The following is a 19,307-nucleotide window of genomic DNA, read 5'->3' on the forward strand; positions in this document are numbered from 1 at the left end:
GTATCTTATAAACAGAATGTAGTAGTATTCAGAATAAAAAGGAAAGAGTTCTGATACACACCACAATGTGAATGAACCGTGAAAACGTGCTAATTTGAAGAAACCAATCACAAAAGACTACCTATTATAGAATTCCACTTATAAAATGTCTAGAACAGGCAAACCTATGGAAACATGGAGTAGATTAGTGTTTGGCTAGGGATGGGGAAAATAGGAACGACTGCTAATGAGCATGGGGTCTTTTGGAGAAGGGGAGAGATGAAAATGTTCTAAAATTAGATTGTGGCAACTAACTGCACAATTCTGTGAATATACTAAAAGCCACTGTATTATACACTTTAAAAAAAGGCATCGGGATGCCTGGGTGGCTCAGCGGTTGAATGTATGCCTTGGGCTCAGGGTGTGATCCTGGAATTCTGGGATCAAGTCCCACATCGGGCTCCCTGCATGGAGCCTGCTTCTTCCTCTCCCTAGGTCTCTCTGATTTATTCATGAGAGACACAGAGAGACAATCAAATCTTAAAAAAAAAAAAAAAAAAAAAAAGTAAACATATGTGAATTATTATCTCAATAAGGTTGGTTTTTTTAAAGATAGTTGAGGAAATCACCCAAAAAATTGAAAGAAATGTAACGTATGAGACAAAACAGAATTACAAGACTATTCAAGGAGTTTCAATATCCCAATAATAAGGGACGCCTGGGTAGCTCAGAAGTTGAGCTTTGGATCAGAGCCTGATCCCAGATTCCCAGGATCGAGTCCCGCATCAGGCTCCTTGCATGGAGCCTGCTTCTCCTCCTTCTGCCTCTCTTTCTGTGACTCTCATGAATAAATACATAAAAACTTAAAACAAAAATCAATAATAGGTATTCTAGTAAGGGAAATTTTTTTAAAAAGAACAAAGGGGAAGAAATTAAACAATTAAATATCCCTAAATTAAAGGGACTTAAATTTCTAGATTGAGAGGGTTTAACAAATGCCCAATACAATGAAAATAAACCTGTGTCATGGGGTTGGAAATTTCGTAACACGAAGGACAAAGAGTAAATCCTACAAGATTTCAGTAAGGAGAGTAACAGCTCACATATTAAAGATCAGAATCAGATTGACTTCACACTTCTCAATAGTAACACTGGAATTTTGAAGATCGTGGAACAATGCCTTCAAAAATTAAAAGGAAAGCTATTTCCAACCTATAATTCTATATTTCTACAAACTATGAGTCAATAATGAGAGCAGAGGGGCGCCTCGGTGGCTCAGTCAGTTAAGCACCTGACTTCAGCTCAGGTCATGATCTCAGGGTCCTGGGACTGAGTCCCATGTTGGGCTCCCTGCTCAGCTCCTCTCTCTCTCAAATAAATAAATAAAATCTTAAAGAAAAAAAAAAAAAAAAGGAGAGTAGACAGTATGCTACTAAAGAATACCCTCCACTAAAATGAGTAAACCAAGTAGGACATGGAGCCCAAAAAGAATCCAACACAAAGACACGTAAAGACAACCTCCAAGGACTATGGTGAAAAGGAGGTGAGTGATGCACCAAGAATAGAAGAAAACAGTAAAGATTAGAAATCAGGAGTCTCCAAAAGAGGTTTCTCCAAAGAGATGAAGTTTGAGGCCCCCAAACATCCTGAAAGGAGATTGGTAGAGAATTGGCAATTGGTAGAGAGCCTCGGGTTGAAGTGAAAAATATGCAGAAAACTAAACAAATAAAATAGACTATTATCAATTCCAGAGAAAAGAAATTATCTAAACATGAAAAATAATAATATTCCACAGATACTGCTTTGAATAGTGTTTATAATAGTGTTCATAATGATATAAACTTAATAATGGTTTAAACAAAATTATGATGTAACTATACTGGTAAGATAGGGGAATAGATAAAACATTTTTCAGGGGGCAAGGAAGGGGCAAAGGGAAAGGGAGAGAGAGAATCTTAAACCAGGCACAGAGCCCGACACTGGCTCAATCTTATAACCCTGAGATAGTGACCTAAGCTGAAATCAAGAGTCAAACACTTAACTGACAAAGCCACCCAGACACCCTTAAAAACTTTTTTAAAGGGATGCCTGGGTGGCTCAGTGGTTGAGCATCTGCCTTTGGCTCAGGGCACAGTCCTGGAGTCCCAGGATCGAGTCCCACATCAGGTTCTCCATAAGGGGTCTGCTTCTCCCTCTGCCTATGTCTGTCTATATCTTTGGGTCTCTCATTCTCTCATGAATAAATACATAAAATCTCTCTAAAAAAAAAAAAAAAAAGCAACCCTTTTTAAAAGAATGTATGATATACAGAATTATAGAGATACATAACACAAGAAAAAGTTTAAGGAACTGAAAGTGGTCGTCTCTGGGTAGGAGTGAGTAGAGATCTTGTTTTAACCATCAGACTCCTTTTTTGGCTTTTAGAAGTGCTTATTAATTAAAAACAAACCCTTAACATAAAAACTGTTAAGGTATTCCTGAGGTTTTTTTGTTTGTTTTGTTTTGCTTTTTCTTGTTTTTAGGAGACACAGACTACTCTACTGGCTGAGACATCTCAACATCACTCATTTGTCTCAAATGTTCATTGCTGGCTGTATAGATGCCTCTGAAGGTCTTTGGTAAATGCTGAAGGTGAGGCAATTTCTTCAATGGTGCCTTGTTAGAGTCAGTTTATCCCTTTTTAGCCATGCTTCACTTCTCCTGGTAGGGAATACCTTTGCAAAGATATACATTTCCACATAAGTCCTGTTTAGTCACTGATAAACATCTGTAACTTGTCTCTTTCACATCAGCTACCTCTTCTATAAAATTCTTCTCAGTACTCTCCATCAATGCTCACAGCTCATCCCTAAATTCTGATGATTCTTTAAAGCTATGTATGTTCACAGACAATTTTCACAGAAAAACAAAACTAAAAGACACATGGTGGTTGAACACTGACTTCATCTCCAGGTAACCAAGTCTTCACTCTTTTAACACCAGCAAAGCTAACTCTTCTCAAGTGTTTACACATGCAAGGCACTAATCCAGGTAGCATTTAACCTTCACAACTACCCTATGAGGTAGGTAGGTAGTGTCCATATACCCATTTTATTTGATGAGGAAAACAGGCTCAGTTTCAACTGGTCACAATGGCAGGCAGTAATGGTAGGGCCAGGAGTAAGTCTAGAAAGTTCTAACTCCAGAGTCGTTCTTAACCACATCACCAAATCACTTCTAATGATTGGTATAAAATGGAATTTTCAACAAAACAGACAAGTTTTAAAAACTCCAGAAAACAATTAAACTTTTCTTCCTACTGTCTCCTCTATACTAAATTTGTAGTATTTTTCACTACCGTTCATTATTCAATATAAACTTTTAGTACAACACCTGCAAACTGAAAGGCATGAAAGTTGTTCTCCCAAGAACACTAAAATAATCCCCCAATTAGTCTTACAAGAGGCATTTAGATTGAACATATAACATACACACTTAGATTTAGGACCTTTAATTCACTATGAATAAAACACGCATTTTTTTTTTTGCATTTTATGTTTTTAATATTTAAATTTAGAATTATACAAAAGACATGTTAGTTTTCCCTTGCTTTTAGAAGAAAACTAACTTCTCATTTGAAAACTAAAAACCATCTTAAAACCCTCCATGCTGGAATGATTAATTAGCTTATGTTATATTCACTCAGAGAAATACTATACAAGTTTTGAAAAGGTGGTATGGGGTTGGGTCTCAGTTAAGCATCTAACTCTTGATTTCGGCTCAGGTCACGATCTCAGGGTCGTGAGATGGAATCCGGCTTCAAGCTCCACACTTGGTGGAGTCTGCTTCTCTCCCTCTCCCTGTGCCCTTCCCCATGCACCTGTAATCTCACTCGTTAAAAAAAAAAAAAAAAAAAAGGAAAGGGTAGTATGAAGACTATGTAATACTGAAAAATCATTATGATGCAATGTAACCTGGAAAAGATTAAAGTTATGTGTTCACTATAAACAACATCATTTAAAAAAATAGACACGTGAAAAGACAAAACTGGTAGTAGTTGTGTTACAGTAGGATAATGATTAACATCCCCCTTCAATTCTGCACTAACATTTTCAAAAAGTTAAAGACAGTACAAGAAATACAAGTTAAAGACAGTTTACACATAAGTGACTCTAGAAATGTTCTAAAACTAGACCGTGAGGACAGCTGCACAACTCTGTAACTGTATTAAATATCACTAAATTACATATTTAAAATGGGTGAACAAAAAAAATAAAAATAAAAAATAAAAATAAAATAAAATAAAATAAAATAAAATGGGTGAACTTTATGGTTTATAAGTTATACCTCAAAGATTGTTAAAGAGGGCAGCCCTGGTGGCTCAGCGGTTTAGCGCCGCCTTCAGCCCAGGGCATGATCCTGGAGACCTGGGATCGAGTCCCATGTCGGGCTCCCTGCATGGAGCCTGTTTCTCCCTCTGCCTGTGTCTCTGCCTCTCTCTCTGTGTCTCTCATAAATAAATAAAATTTAAAAAAGAAAAAGAAAAAAAAAAAAAGATTGTTAAAGAAAAAAAAATTAATAGGGAAACACTCCTATAATACTCACGTGAGAAAACTCAGGCTGCGATGGGATAGGAAGTGACCCAGGATTAAAGACTGGTGTGCTCTGAGATACTGGTGTTGAGGCCTGTGGTGATATAACAGGCTCAGGTGGGACAGGAGGGTTTTCTATCTCCACTGGTTCATCATCTTGGAGTTTCTTCTCAAAAGATTCTCCTTTTCCTTCTGATAACACTGTCATGTCCATTGGCTCATCTGGTTTAAAACACGAAAAACAAATTAAAAAATAAGTACTCATCAATATTACTCATGTTCTAACACCACTAGTACCAACTGTATTACAGAAATTTCTATTCCTAAAAAACAATGATTTAATTTTCAGAAAAGCAGAGATTAACAGTAGATTGAGTCACAGAAATCTAGCATTACACTTTCTTCCCCTGGGAGGAGGAAGGTCCACACTCCCCAAATCCTCAGATACAGATGAAACTGGGGTTCATCTCAGGATACCCACTCAACCACATGAAATGTTAAATTAACTAGGATCCTCTAAAACACCTTTCCCTACTATAACTCAGTTTTTCGTATTTTGCATAGGAACCTTCAGATTAATGTCACCACATTTAACCATCATATATTTTGCCACAGGCCTTGAAAGGCAGAACTTGCTCACCACTCTATTACCTACTTATTTATGAACTCATTATATTTGCATTAGCAACTGCTAAGCAGAGAGATGAATGCCAGGACAAATACAGAAGAAAAAGAATCTATCAATGTCAATCAAGCAGTGATTTATCAAAGAAGGAAGTACCAAGCCACTAATCCTGAGACAAATGGCCCAAGGGGGAAACACACACACACACACACCACCACCCCACTGCTTTCCCATAATATAATACCCACCTGTCAGCTAACAGGCTCTTCCTCAGACCCCACCTAGCTAGCTGGGTATTGATTCAACAATGCTTTTCCCCCTATTTTACAACTTGATGCCAAACAGGCTTCCCTCTAGACCACTCTCACAAATTATCTATGCCACTAAGTTTTTCACTGCAATCTACACTCACAGTATTGGCTATGCCTCACCTCAATACCTACTCTTTCTGCTTTGCTTGACTTCAACCTCACATTATAGTCTAATTGCTATAGGCCTTGAGTACACTACTACAGCTCTGTTTAAGTATTTTCATTACACCTTTTGATCTCTCTCACCATGACAAAGCACTTATTAAAGACCTACTGTTCTAAGCACTACATATAAAAAGGCTTTAGGTTAATAATGAAAGAAAGAAAAAGAAAGAAAGGAAGAAAGAAAAGAAAGAAAGAAAAAAGAAAGAAAAGGAAGGAAGCAAGCAAACATATATAGACCACAAACAATTATGCACATATTAAGCAAATGCATTAAATCTAAAATATCATTGACAGGAGAAAACACAATATGTTACATTAAAAGAGAAACACCACCACCAAATCATATATATAACATACTCCCAAGTTTCTAAAACACTTTTTTATGCATAGAAAATACTCTGAAAGGAAATATAATAAAAAATTAATTATAGCTGGATTGCAGTATCCCAGTGATTTTTATTACTTTCCTATATGCTTTCCAAACTTTCTATAGTGAGTATTAATCATCTTACAATCAGGGAGAAGGCATTTTTAATAGAATTATTTTTTATGTATCTTCAATGTTCCCACCATAAATAGAAAAAAGTTTTAAGTATAAGCCAAACTTAACTTGTAGTAGGATTTTTTTGTAAGATGGATTCACTTTTACTTTTTACCAAAGATATCATAAATTATGTCATGCTTAAAATTACAGTAGTCCATTTGGATACCTACAACTGATTTCAAGACAAACAGCCAGACACAAACGTAGTGGCAAAAGAAAGATAAAATTTTGTCATGGGTAAATTACATCTGAAAAACAGTTAAATATATTACTCTATTTACATCACTTGAGAATAAAGACAGCAGAATATCACAGGAAGCATGTAAACAACAGATAAGACCACAGGCTCTGGAGGCAGCTGCCTGAGTTCAAATCTTGCCTCTGTGACTTATCAGTTGTGAAACTCTCTGTGACTCTGTTTCCTAAACTGTAAAATGGAGATAAAAGTAACACCTATTTCTTAGGACTGCTGTGAGAGTTCAATGAACAAAACAAAACAACAAAGAAAAGCACCTAGAACCAAAGAGAGGTACACAAAACAGTGCCTGGCATACTTTAAGTGCTCAATAAACAACAGCTATCATACATTATTGGTATGTGAAAGAATAAAAAGGAAAAAAATCATGAAATTTACTGGAAAAGGTTTCATAATAGTAGTAGGAATTTAGAAATATTTTGAATGACTGGGGCACTCAGGTGACTCAGCTGGATAAACGTCTGACTCATGATTTCAGCTCAGGTCATGATCTCAGGGTCATGAGATGGAGCCCATGTCAGGCTCTGCACTGGGCTAGAGCTTGCTTCGGATTCTCTTCTCTCTCTGCCGCTCACCCTATGCACAAATAAATAAATCTTTAAAAAAAAAAGAAATATCGGGATGCCTGGGTGGCTCAGCGGTTGAGCATCTGCCTTCAGCTCAGGGCATGACCCTGGAGTCCCAGGAACAAGTCCCACATGGGGCTTCCTGCATGGAGGCTGGTTCTCCCACTGCCTGTGTCTCTGCCTCTCTCTATGCCTCTCATGAATAAATAAATAAAAATATTAAAAAAAAAAAAAAAGATAGATCTTGAGTAAGTGACTGGATATGAACTAGAACAGAGTAAAAGAGGTTTAGGGATCCCTGGGTGGCGCAGTGGTTTGGCGCCTGCCTTTGGCCCAGGGCGCGATCCTGGAGACCCGGGATCGAATCCCATATCGGGCTCCCGGTGCATGGAGCCTGCTTCTCCCTCTGCCTGTGTCTCTGCCTCTCTCTCTCTATCATAAATAAATAAATTTAAAAAAAAAAGAGAGGTTTAGTTACTGAGATAAATTAAGTAAAAAAGAAATCTTTCTTGTGATTAAATAGAACATCACTAGGTCCGCAATGGATGTGAATGAAGTCAAAATTTCTACCACCTACTCCTAGCCACTCTTCCACTAAAACTGCTTTGGTGATAGCAAAAGTAAATTTTAAAGAGCACAAGAAACAGTTTTTGATTCCCTTTCACCAAGACCTTGTCAACATGTACTGGAAACTACTGGACTATTAGTAATAAACTCAATTCTTCACTTAAATGCCATTGTAATATACTACTTTGAGTTCAACCTTAAAAACAGAAAAATTTTACCTTAAGGATTTTTTAAAAAATGAAATCAATAACACAGAATTTTCATAAAAATCAGTGTTAGAAGAGCACAGAATTGAGGAGAACACTTTTACACTACGTCACATCCCTGCAGGTGGGACAGGTATCAGTCTATTAAATACTATCACAGTGTTCAAACAAGAAGCTACGTTTTGCAACGCAGAAGTGCTCCTCCTCTTCTAATCTGAGGATCAACAGACAGATCAAGAGAGAGCTCACCTTTTCTCCCTTCTTGCTCTGTGGGACTGCTAGGAACGATAAAAGGGGTAGATCGGAAAGCATCAGGGGAAGGAGCAACAAGATCTGAGGAATTCCTTTATGTAAAGAAAGAATTTACAGGTTATTTTACCACAGCCACAGTTTTACATTTGTTTTTTACTTTCTAATAGCAAAAGTATCTAAGTCATTCAGCGAAATCTTATTAACAATCTCTCAAACAGCTACCAGACATTGGTAGAAGAGCGATGAATAATACTTAACTATTTCTCATACCAGACACATCCAAAATTAGAAAAAAAAAAAAAAAAAAGAGTAAGGGAGGGCAGCCCCGGTGGCTCAGCGGTTTAGCGCCGCCTGCAGCCCAGGGCATGATCCTGGAGACCCAGGATCAAGTCCCACATCAGGCTCCCTGCATGGAGCCTGCTTCTCCCTCTGCCTATGTCTCTGCCTCTCTCTCTCTCTCTCTCTCTTCGTGTCTCTCGTGAATAAATAAATAAAAATCTTAAAAAAAAAAAAAAAGAATAAAATCTTTAAAAAAAAAAAAAAAGAGTAAGGATAAAGCCATATAATTCTAAGAGAAGTAAATAATCGGACAAAAGGACACCATGATTGCAAAGCAGAAGGAGAAACTACTACAAAATACATTCATCTGCAGAAATGAGATAAAAATATTAACACCATTTTTTGCCTACTATTAGAAAAATCAGGCACGTTTTTATTTAAAAAAAAAAAAAAAAAAAAGCGGGAACCCTGGGTGGCACAGCAGTTTGGCGCCTGCCTTTGGCCCAGGATCGAGTCCCACGTCAGGCTCCCGGTGCATGGAGCCTGCTTCTCCCTCTGCCTGTGTCTCTGCCTCTCTCTCTCTCTCTCTCTGTGTGACTATCATAAATAAATAAAAATTTAAAAAAAAAAAAGCCTCTTTGCCATAACACAGAGATAAAGTACTCTAATTACTATTAGCTCTAGTATAACCTATTCTCCACCCCTAAGCTCTTAAACGGAAAGAACTGCTGGTCAAATGGAGGAGCAGAATGCTTATTTTGGATGTATAAGAGTACATAACTGGGCAGTTTCTTCCTAGTGAAACCTTTGGGCTACTATTATAAAACCTCAAAACAAGAAAGCAGAGCTAGGGATCCCTGGGTGGCGCAGCGGTTTGGCACCTGCCTTTGGCCCAGGGCGCGATCCTGGAGACCCGGGATCGAATCCCACGTCGGACTCCCGGTGCATGGAGCCTGCTTCTCCCTCTGCCTATGTCTCTGCCCCTCTCTCTCTCTGTGTGTGACTATCATAAAAATAAAATAAAATAAAATTTAAAAAAAAAAAAAAAAAAAAAAAAAGAAAGCAGAGCTACCTGCCTTCAATAGGTCCACTAAGTTCTTAATCCAAAAATTCTAAAGCCTAGAGTTTGCCTTTTGGTTTAAAAAAGAATTCTGGACCAGTAGACAATTTTAGCTCTTTTAACCTTAGCCTAAGACCCTTGTTTCCAAAAAAAAAAAAAAAAAAAGACCCTTGTTTCCTTGGCAGAGCTATTTCAGGATTACTTACGTGGAAAGACTCTCCTGAACAAGGGACCTCTGACCAGACAGCTGCAGGAGTTGCAGAGTGGTAGCAGGTGTGGAAACTAGAGAAATTCCACCTTCTTCCCTTAAAGGAGTAGAGCAATCACCAGAAGCTTTCAAAAAAAGAGAGAGAAAAAAAATTCTAGTTGCATTTGCTTCTCAGATTGACATTACTCAATTGTAAAAAAAAAAAAAAGAAAGAAGAAAAGAAAAGAAAAGAAAAGAAAAGAAAAGAAAAGAAAAGAAAAAAAGAGACCACTGAGTACTGCTAAAAGAATAATATCCATGTTTCCAACCATGTTCCAAGAGGGTAGAAACTGTTTTCAAGTTGTAGTACAGTCAATGAAATGGATGCTAACACAAATTCTGAGTGACCATTCAATCCCACCCTCCCTACTAAATTATAGGTTTCCTCTTTTTTTTTTTTTTAAGATTTTATTCATTTATTTGAGAGAGCACAAGCAGGGCCTGAGGGTTGGAGGGGTATAAAAGGGAAAGGGACAAACAACCTGGGGCTCTCGATCCCAGGACTCCAGGATCATAACCTGAGCTAAAGGCAGACACTTAACCAACTGAGCCACCCAGGTGTCTTAAATTATGGGTTTCCTTAATACAGAACTGACAAAAAAGGATTCCTTAGTCCTTTCTATTCTGATCAAAGCTTGGAGGAAAAAGGCAGAATTCTAAAACCTCTTCTTTCTTGTGAAGCTTCTATTATAAAATAGCAAGTAAGGCTTTTATTCCAAGGTCTACCTAAAGTGAAGTAAAGCTCATGCCATGATGCAGATGGGAAAAGTCAAAACAATGCACTTAACACCTGATGATGGGGATGCAGCAATTTTCATGATTAGAACGTGAGCCTCCTCAGAGACAAAAAATACTAATGCATTAGTAAAAGGATATATAAGCAGCCATTACTGATTTATATTATGAAGAATCTCCTGTTGGTCCCTTCTCCCTAGCAATAGATGGGAGTATCAGCTACATTAATCTGAAGTATAAAGGAATTTCTTGGGTCACTGGGTGGCTCAATTGTTAAGCATCTGCCTTCAGCTAGGTCATGATCTTAGGGTCCTGGGATTGGGGCCGCCTTGGACTCCCTGCTCAATGAAAGGGGAAGGTGTCTGCTTCTCCCTTTCCCTCTGCCCCCAACCTGTACATGCATGCTCACGCTCTCTCAAATAAAGGAATTTCTTAAATACAAGCTTCAGTGAAAGACCAAGAAAGTTTCCTTGGTGACTCTTTGAATGTCTTGCACACATTCCCAGCACACAGTAAAGGAATATAACCTTTTCTTCTTCCCTCCTTACAACCAACACATATTTTGCTGGTTGTTACTGAAGCTATCTGGCTCTGTGAGATTTCGGAATGGGGAGTGGTGGAGGTTAACAAAATGTGAAACAAAAACCATTCCAGTCTTATATAAGTTTTATGTTCTTTCTGCTAGGCTATAACTTCCTATTTCTGATAGATGAGTAGAAAGACTATTGCCCAGGTGATTATGAAAAATCTATACTTATTTATCATGATATTTAAAATCTGAAGATCTATGGTGACAGAAAGAGCTACTCTGTCCAAAATATTAAATTTACCATATTACTATTATTCCTCAATATCTCCATCTAAACAGAGAGAAAACTATGTCAAAATATTAAAGAGCAATCATTCCCAAAAGCCCTTCTCATTAATCAGCTAGAAACATATTTTCCTCCTATATTACAAACAAGTCTACATATCTATCAAGTGCCTTCTAACTTAAATAGTAGCCTCCAAACAGAAATAAAGTTTAGATCTTTGGGGATCCCTGGGTGGCTTAGCAGTTTAGTGCCTGCCTTTGGCCCAGGGCATGATCCCGGATTCCCAGGTTCGACTCCCACATCGGGCTCCTTGCATGGAGCCTGCTTCTCCCTTTGCCTGGGTCTCTGCCTCTCTCTTTCTGTGTGTCTGTCGTGAATAAATAAAATCTTTAAAAAAAAAAAAGTTTAGATCTTTGGGGAAGAGAAGCTACAGCAACTAATTCTTCTTTGTACCTGCTTTATTGCTCTGGTCAAACAAGTCTTCCTGAGTTGACAAAACCTCAGGTTCTGGTGACTTCTGAATCTTCAGTCCACCTTGCAAAAGCTCTTGAGCAGTTATTCGTTCGTTTGTTTCCATAGCAGCAAGAGATACTTTGGGACTAGAAGGCATATCCTCTGACCTAAGGAAATTCAAATCACCAGGAGAAAGAGTTGCTAATTCAAATACTCTCACCTCCGAATTAAAAAGCTTTTCCTGTTTTATGTTTTCCCTTTAATAATCTCAAAACTTCCAGTGGCTCTAGTTTATGTAACTATGTCCTAAAAGTGAAATAAGCTACTTTTTATGATACAAAGCCTCAGCCCATTTCTTTTTTTTTTTTTTCTCAGCCCATTTCAAAGCCTATCTCTCACACAGTAATATTTCTTTTCAACTTTGCTCACTGCTGTGCAGCATGCTATCCAAGATTTCTGATAGGCGATTTAAGGATTTTTGTTAAGAATTTCTCCGTTACCTAGGTAAACATGAAAGATTGTGACCCAGACCAGAACAATGTCAGTCCTAATGAGGACCTTCCACAAAAAGAGCTTGGGTGTGAATTATCCTCTGCACTACTGCCACACCCATTATCTATTCCTAGCCCAACCTAAGCCCAAAACCAAGAATCCTTCATAACCAACATTACTCATATATTGAAGACTCATTGCTGGCCCCTTTCCAGAGACTTGGGAAATAGCTTCACCTACTAAAATGATAGCAAAACTAGCTACAGGGCAACTTCCTTAAGAAAAGCCTAAAAAGTCAGCCCAAGTTAGACTGAGTGTTTTGCATCAGAAAGACAACTTCTCTTGATATTCAATTTTGTTCAGCACCCCATTCCCACTGTCTCCACTGAAGGAAGCTAGAAAACAATACTGAATGTTTATTCATCACCTTCCCCAAATTGGAAGCATCCCCGTTTTCCCCTGCCAAATCCAAACTTGAGCTGTTGACCAGAGGCAATGCAGTTTGGGACACAACAATCACCACAGGTAGAGACTAGAGATATGCCTAATTTCTACCAAAGTGCCTAATTCCTACCAAGTTAAGACCTAGAGGACTTGGGAAAGAATACATCTCTAAAAGCTACATATTTCAGCAAGATACCTGAGGGCCAAAGTAATTTGGGTACTCCTTACTTAAATATAGGAATAGATTTTCAAATATATTATTGACTCCTCATAACACTAGAGAGGGTATGAAGTCCTCCCATAGAAAGACCGTGCCTCTGTAGACAAAGATCAAAGAGGAGTGACAAGCCAAAATTAAGGAATCATGCTTATAGGGGCACCTGACTGGCTCAGTTGGTGGAGCATGCAACTCCTGATCTTAGGGTTTGTGTTCGAGCCCCATGTGCTAGATGCAGAAATCACTTAAAAATAAAAATCTTAAAAAAAGAAGGGGGGATCCCTGGGCAGCGCAGCGGTTTGGCGCCTGCCTTTGGCCCAGGGCGCGATCCTGGAGACCCGGGATCGAATCCCACGTCGGGCTCCCGGTGCATGGAGCCTGCTTCTCCCTCTGCCTGTGTCTCTGCCTCTCTCTCTTTCTCTCTCTCTGTGACTATCATAAATAAATAAAATTAAAAAAAAAAAAAAAAAGAAGGGAGGGGAGAAGGTAGGCAGCCCTGGTGGCACAGCGGTTTAGTGCCACCTGCAGCCCAGGGTGTGATCCTGGAGACCCCAGATTGAGTCCCACATCAGGCTCCCTGCATGGAGCCTGCTTCTCCCTCTGTCTGTGTCTCTGCCTCTCTCTGTCTCTCATGAATGAATAAATAAAATCTTTAAAAAAAAAAAAAAAGGAGTCATGCTTTAGTTACTGAAGCAATAAAATAGCCTTGTAATATGCCTGAAGATGAGATGAAGACACAGTAAAAATTCATAAACAATCAATGTTTCCACTGGACCAGAAATATGCACATTATAAGGGGTGGAAAATCAACAATTTCTAAAAATGTTTCCACCTAGCCAAGTAAAACAAGTATGATCCTAAAGCAAAAACTCAATAATACTTTCTAGAAAGAGTAGTTTACCTTGCAGATGGTGGGTTTTGCTCTTCTAACCCAGGTACATCCTTACTGGTCTTTGTTTCCACAGGGACATCCCTGCTAGGCTGTTCTGCCATGGAGATATCTTCATTGGACTGTTCTTCATGTTTAATTCCTTGAAATTTTAAAAGACAGGAGAAGACATTTAATTTTTCAAAGTACTAGAAGCAGTCCCAAATACGTTTTTAAAGGCAAAGATTTTAATAAAAAGTCCAATTTGAAAATATATACAGGCATCGTCCCAAAAAAGGAAAATAACCAGTAACCACCAAAAAATAAATAAATAACCAGTAACCCACTTACAAAAACTCTCATTAATCTTCAAGCCGTCAACTAACAAGTATTTGCCAGACAACTCTGCAACCTTACTATATTAACTTAGACTATATTAACTTAGTAGCTATAAAATCTATCAAGGAAAAGATAACCAACTCTAGCTTGGTAGGAAAATGTTTTTAAATAATTCCTAATGCCAAAAAATATGTTTCATACCAATATTAGCATCCATATTAGACAGCCTAGTATAACTAGAATTGGTGGTTACTGACAGTAGAGGCTCTTTATCTACTTCATATGGCAAAGTATGTTCTTCAACATCCTGGCTCTGGGACAGTTCCAGAACTCCAAAGCCCAACTGTGATGAGGCAGGATCTAGAAACAAAACCCCAAGAAATTAGGTAGCATGTCACAATATTATGCACCGTATAAGGTGCTGTCCCTTAGCACATAAAAGGGTCATTTTAAGTCATCCACACCAAATCCCTGACTCAAAGTTTTTCAAAATAAAATTAAAAATAAAGGCACTAAAAGTAAGGGTGCCTGAGTGGCTCAGTTAATCATCCACCTCTTGATTTCAGCTCAGGTCATGATCTCAGGGTCATGAGGATCAAGTCCCACAATATTGGGCTCCACGCTCAGCTGAGAGTCAGCTTGAAATCCTCTCCTTCTCCCTCTGCCCCTCCCCTGGCTTGTGCATTCACTCACATTCTCTCTCAAAAATAAATACATCTTTTTTAAAAACACAAAACAATAAGAATAAAGGCACTAAAAGACGGAAAATATGTAATGAAGCAAAAAATTACATATTATAAAACCTTATGAGTACCTTATAGGTAGACTATGTCTACTTTCTGAAGATAAACATAAACTATAACCACCTACACAGCAATTCTGATTGTGCTTCCACACAGGAAGTATATATCCCCAAAATATTTGAAAAACAAATGTAACAAGAATCAATATGCAGAAAGGGGGCTATCCAATAAGCATCAAATTCCTGAACATCAAATTTGGTGGAGTATCTTAGACAACTGTAAATTTCTTAATGACTCTTCTCAATTTAATGATGAGAAATCTGTAACTCGATAAAGAGAAATTTAGATATCTACATGCTTAAGTGAAAGGGACTTAAAACAATTTACTATCCAGAAAAAGGCATAAAGCTACCTTCAGCACCAAGTGAGTGTGTGGTAATATCATCTCCAGTATCTTCTTCCTTTTCCTCCTCCTTCTCTTCCACTTCTTCTTCCTTCTCTTCACCCGCAGGAGGAGCAGATTCCACTGACATCCCCAAAACACTAAACAGCAGAAAGAAACGATCATGTATTCCCAGATAGGCTGGGACACTTTGCTCAAAGCACTCTTCGAAATTTACTGTGACACCCCACATACCAATATCTTAAACCAATTTGAAAAGAGTAAAAAGCCTGGTCCCCATTAGTGCTTCTTTCTACAAAAAGCACCTGAAAGGATAACAACCAAAACACATTGCTCAGAATTAAGTAAGAAATACTTAAGAGAAGAACAAACATACTTGGAATTTTACCTTTCTCTGAAAAAGCTTAAGCAGGGAGAAAAAAAATCTTATCCTCAAGAGAATTAATGGCAAGTGACATAAGATAGGCATTAGAGGTGTAGTGAAGGGACTCAAAAATACATCAACTGAATCAGACACAGTTCACAAAAAATTTTAGTGAAAAACCTTAGAATACATCTATAAAATCTGAGGGTCTGAATAAAATTCAGGTCTGTATATTTAAAGGAAGTTAACGGTCAAAAAACATTATGAACAAAAGTAAAAGACAACAATTAGGAAAAAATACTGCAACAAATGTAAAAGAATAATCTTCAAAAAATATAAGGAATTCATATGAAGAACCCCAAAACATAAATGGACAACTCATAAAGAAGAAATTCAAGTATCTTTAAACATGTAGAAAAACATATAAACCAATTGTTGTTCATCAAATTAGAAAAAAATAAACAGTATTTTTGGTGCTATTTGGTGCTGCCCAAACCTGAGATAAGCATTATTATATAATGTTTATGACACTAAATTACTTAGTTTCTTATAAACTAACAGAACCTTTCTGGAGAACAATTTGGAAAGATGTTTCTAAAAAAGCTCTAAAAAGTGTTTGTAACCCAAAATTTCAATAACATCAAGAAATGATTTGAAATTTGGAAAGATCCTTGTACAAGCTTATTTCTCAATGTTTACTGTGATTAAAAAATACCTCTAAGTCCAGTAAAGGAAAATAATTAAATAATTTCCTGATCCATAAAACTGTTGTATATTCTGCAACTATTAAAAATGTTTGAAAAAAAAAATGTTTGAAAAAAACAAATACAAAGTGTAAAAGACCTGGATTGGATCCTGGAAAACTAAACAGATCAGTAAATTAATATATTTGAAACAATGTTTATTATAAAATATATTTTGACATCCGATACAAGTGTGAAAATCTGAATAGAACTACATTACTAGGTATTACGAATTAGTATTTGCTTAGGTGTGATAAGGTTATTACGATTATATAAAATAATGTATTATTCTTAGGGAATAAATGCTGAAGTATTAAAGGGTAACTATGATGTCTGCAACTTAGTTTCAAACAATCCAGTCCCCCAAAAGGTGTATTTTATGTATGTTTATGTGTGTGTGTGTGTGTGTGTGTATACGCACATACATATAGAGAACAAATATGTACTATCCTTTTATCTTTCCTGTGGGTTTAAATTTTTTAAATGAGAAACTTCAGGAAAATGCTATTAAGAGTTTTAACTGCCATGGGAAAAATTCCATGTTGTTAAGCAAAAAAGGTCAAACACAAACTTTTAATTTACACAAGTCAACCATCAAGTGCACACACACAAAAGAGGGGAAATATGCCAACATGTTTATAGCAATTAGCCTCTGGGTGGCAGAATTATAGGCAACATTTTTCGCTTCCTTGAAACTTTCTATACATTTAATGTTTCGTATAAAGACTACTGAGCATAACTATAATGAGCATTAAAAGGTGTATACATAAATATGCAAAGTTGGGGACCATGATCCAAGGAAAAGGGACTAAGATTTTCACAAAAATAAAATAGAATATTACCTATATAACTGGGAAGACCAGTTACATAACCTTGGGAACTACAGGGAAAGTCCAAGAGCAAACATGACAAAATGTAGAAGAGCAATGAAAGACAACACAAACCACATACTTTGGCTCTTCCTCAGTCTCTTTTCTTGGTTTTGCTTCATGTCCTTCCCTGACATCTAAATGCTGGTGGCACGGTGAGTCCTTGGAACTTCACCTTTACTCACCTCCTTAATGATCTTATCCAGACTCAGCTTTAAATATCATCCACATATACTAGTGACTCTGCAATTTAAATTTCCAGAGTAGTTAAGACCTTCCCCCTGAGCTCCATCCAGACTTGTACATCAATTGTCTCCAACTGTTCATTGAAAAGTCAGCTCAACTTCAGTATGTCTAAACCTGACCTTCTCCTGCAGTCTTACACATCTCTTCTAGCAGTGACTCCATTCTTCCAGTATTGTTACCTCCCTTTCTCTCATACTCCACAACCAATCAAAAAACCCAGATTCTAAAAAAAAAATCAAAAAAAAAAAAAAAAAAAAACCCAGATTCTCACCACTCCTCATCACTTCTACTCTAGTCTAGCCACTGGCTAACATTGCCTAAATTATTTCAGGGGTCGCCTGGGTAGCAGAGTTGGTCAAGCATCCAATTCCTGGTTTCAGCTCAGGTTGTGATCACAGGGTCATGAGGTCCAAAGCTCAGCATGGAGGCTGCTTGGGATTCTCACTCTCCCTCTGCCCTCCTACTTGTATATACACACACGTGCTCTCTTCCACTCTCTAAAATAAATAAATACGTTCAGTAGTCTTCTAGTTGGTCTTCTTGCCTCTACCCTTGCACCTCCTTCAGTCTATTCTCCTTTTTAATTTAAATGCCTTTTTTTCCCCAGCTTTAACAAGGCATAATCCACAAGTAAAAATTGTACACTCTTCAGTCTATTCTTAATCCAGCAGCTAGAGTGATCCTGTCAAAATCTAAGTCAGATTATGTCATTCCTCTGTTCAAACCCCTTAAATGCCTTCCTATCTCACTAAAAGAAACAGCTGAATTCTTCACACTGACCTGTAAGGCCTCACATATTCTGGTTCCACCTTTATTTCTCTTGACTTCCCACTTCTCTCCATCATTCTATTCCAGCCATGCTGACCTCCTTGTCATTTCTCAAATATTCCAGGCACACTCATACCTCAGGGCCTTTGCACTTGCTGTTCTCAATGCATGGACTGCACTTATCCCAGATAACTAGAGACATCACTTAAGAACTTTTAATCAAACATCACATCAGTGAGGCATTCCCTAAGTCACCCTATCTAAACTTGCAACTCCTCTGACATTTTCTATCCCTTTCTCTGCTATTCTCTGCTATATTTTTCTCTTCAGCCCTTAGTGTCTAACATACTATTTACTTATTTACCATGTATTACTATATCCCATATGAGAATGTAAGCTACATTAAGGTCTATGATTTTTATTTTTTCTGATTCTTTGCAACTCCAAAATTCAACACTGCTTGAAATATAGGAAATACCCAATACATATCTGTAAAATGATTAGATGAATCTTAAGAGGCCTGAAATAAATCAGATTAAAGACAAAAAAAAATAGTACTGATGTTAAACTTTTTTCCACTGTCTGAAGCTGATGAAAACAAAGGTTTAAATACATTATTTAGAAATACACAGGGCACCTAGGTTGCTCAGTAGGTTAAGCAACTATCCACCTTCAGCTCAGCTCATGATCTCAGGGTTCTGGGATCAAGCCCCACATCAGGCTCCCTGCTCAGCGGGGAGTCTGCCTCTCCCTCTCCCTCTGCCCCTCTCTCCACTCATGCTCTCTGTCTCTCTCAAACAAATAAAATCTTAAAATAAATACATTATTTAGAAATACAAAAGTAGCCATTAAAAGAACTAAAATAATTACTATCAAAAATTGGGAGTGTTTTGAGTCAAATCCGTATCTTTCAATATATAATTCAACTGTCTTAATTTGATAAAACAAGAAATGGCAGTATAATGATGTTAGGTTTACAATAGCATTGAGTGCTAGGAAGATAACCTCTCAAAGCAGTTAAAACACACTTAAAGGGTTGCCTCTGTGAAAAGGGACCACGGGTGGATAAGGACCCTGCTTTTCATTATAAGCTCATTTTTATTTAAGTAGGCTCCATACCCAACATGGAGCCCAACGTGGGGCTTGAACCCATAACCCTAAGACTGAGACCTGAGCTGAA

General features: G+C 37.6%; 1 protein-coding gene across 8 annotated transcripts in view; it reads right to left on the reverse strand.

Moving 5' to 3' along the window:
- The window catches only part of TP53BP1 (tumor protein p53 binding protein 1), a 97,821-nt gene that overhangs the window by 47,792 nt on the left and 30,722 nt on the right, over positions 1-19,307 (reverse strand). For all 8 annotated transcript variants that reach the window (XR_004810964.2, XR_004810965.2, XM_025472988.3 and 5 more), the window contains exons 6-12: positions 15,147-15,277; positions 14,193-14,351; positions 13,686-13,815; positions 11,632-11,798; positions 9,588-9,714; positions 8,040-8,134; positions 4,564-4,772 (exon numbers count right to left, since the gene is read on the reverse strand). Coding sequence is in view for 6 of the 8 variants with exons in the window: in XM_025472988.3 (XP_025328773.1) it covers positions 4,564-4,772; positions 8,040-8,134; positions 9,588-9,714; positions 11,632-11,798; positions 13,686-13,815; positions 14,193-14,351; positions 15,147-15,277 (1,018 nt within the window). In the remaining 2 variants the exon portion in view is untranslated. The remainder of the gene's footprint in view (positions 1-4,563; positions 4,773-8,039; positions 8,135-9,587; positions 9,715-11,631; positions 11,799-13,685; positions 13,816-14,192; positions 14,352-15,146; positions 15,278-19,307) is intronic.

Source organism: Canis lupus, chromosome 30, assembly GCF_003254725.2.
Source record: "Canis lupus dingo isolate Sandy chromosome 30, ASM325472v2, whole genome shotgun sequence".
Lineage (NCBI taxonomy): Eukaryota > Metazoa > Chordata > Mammalia > Carnivora > Canidae > Canis > Canis lupus.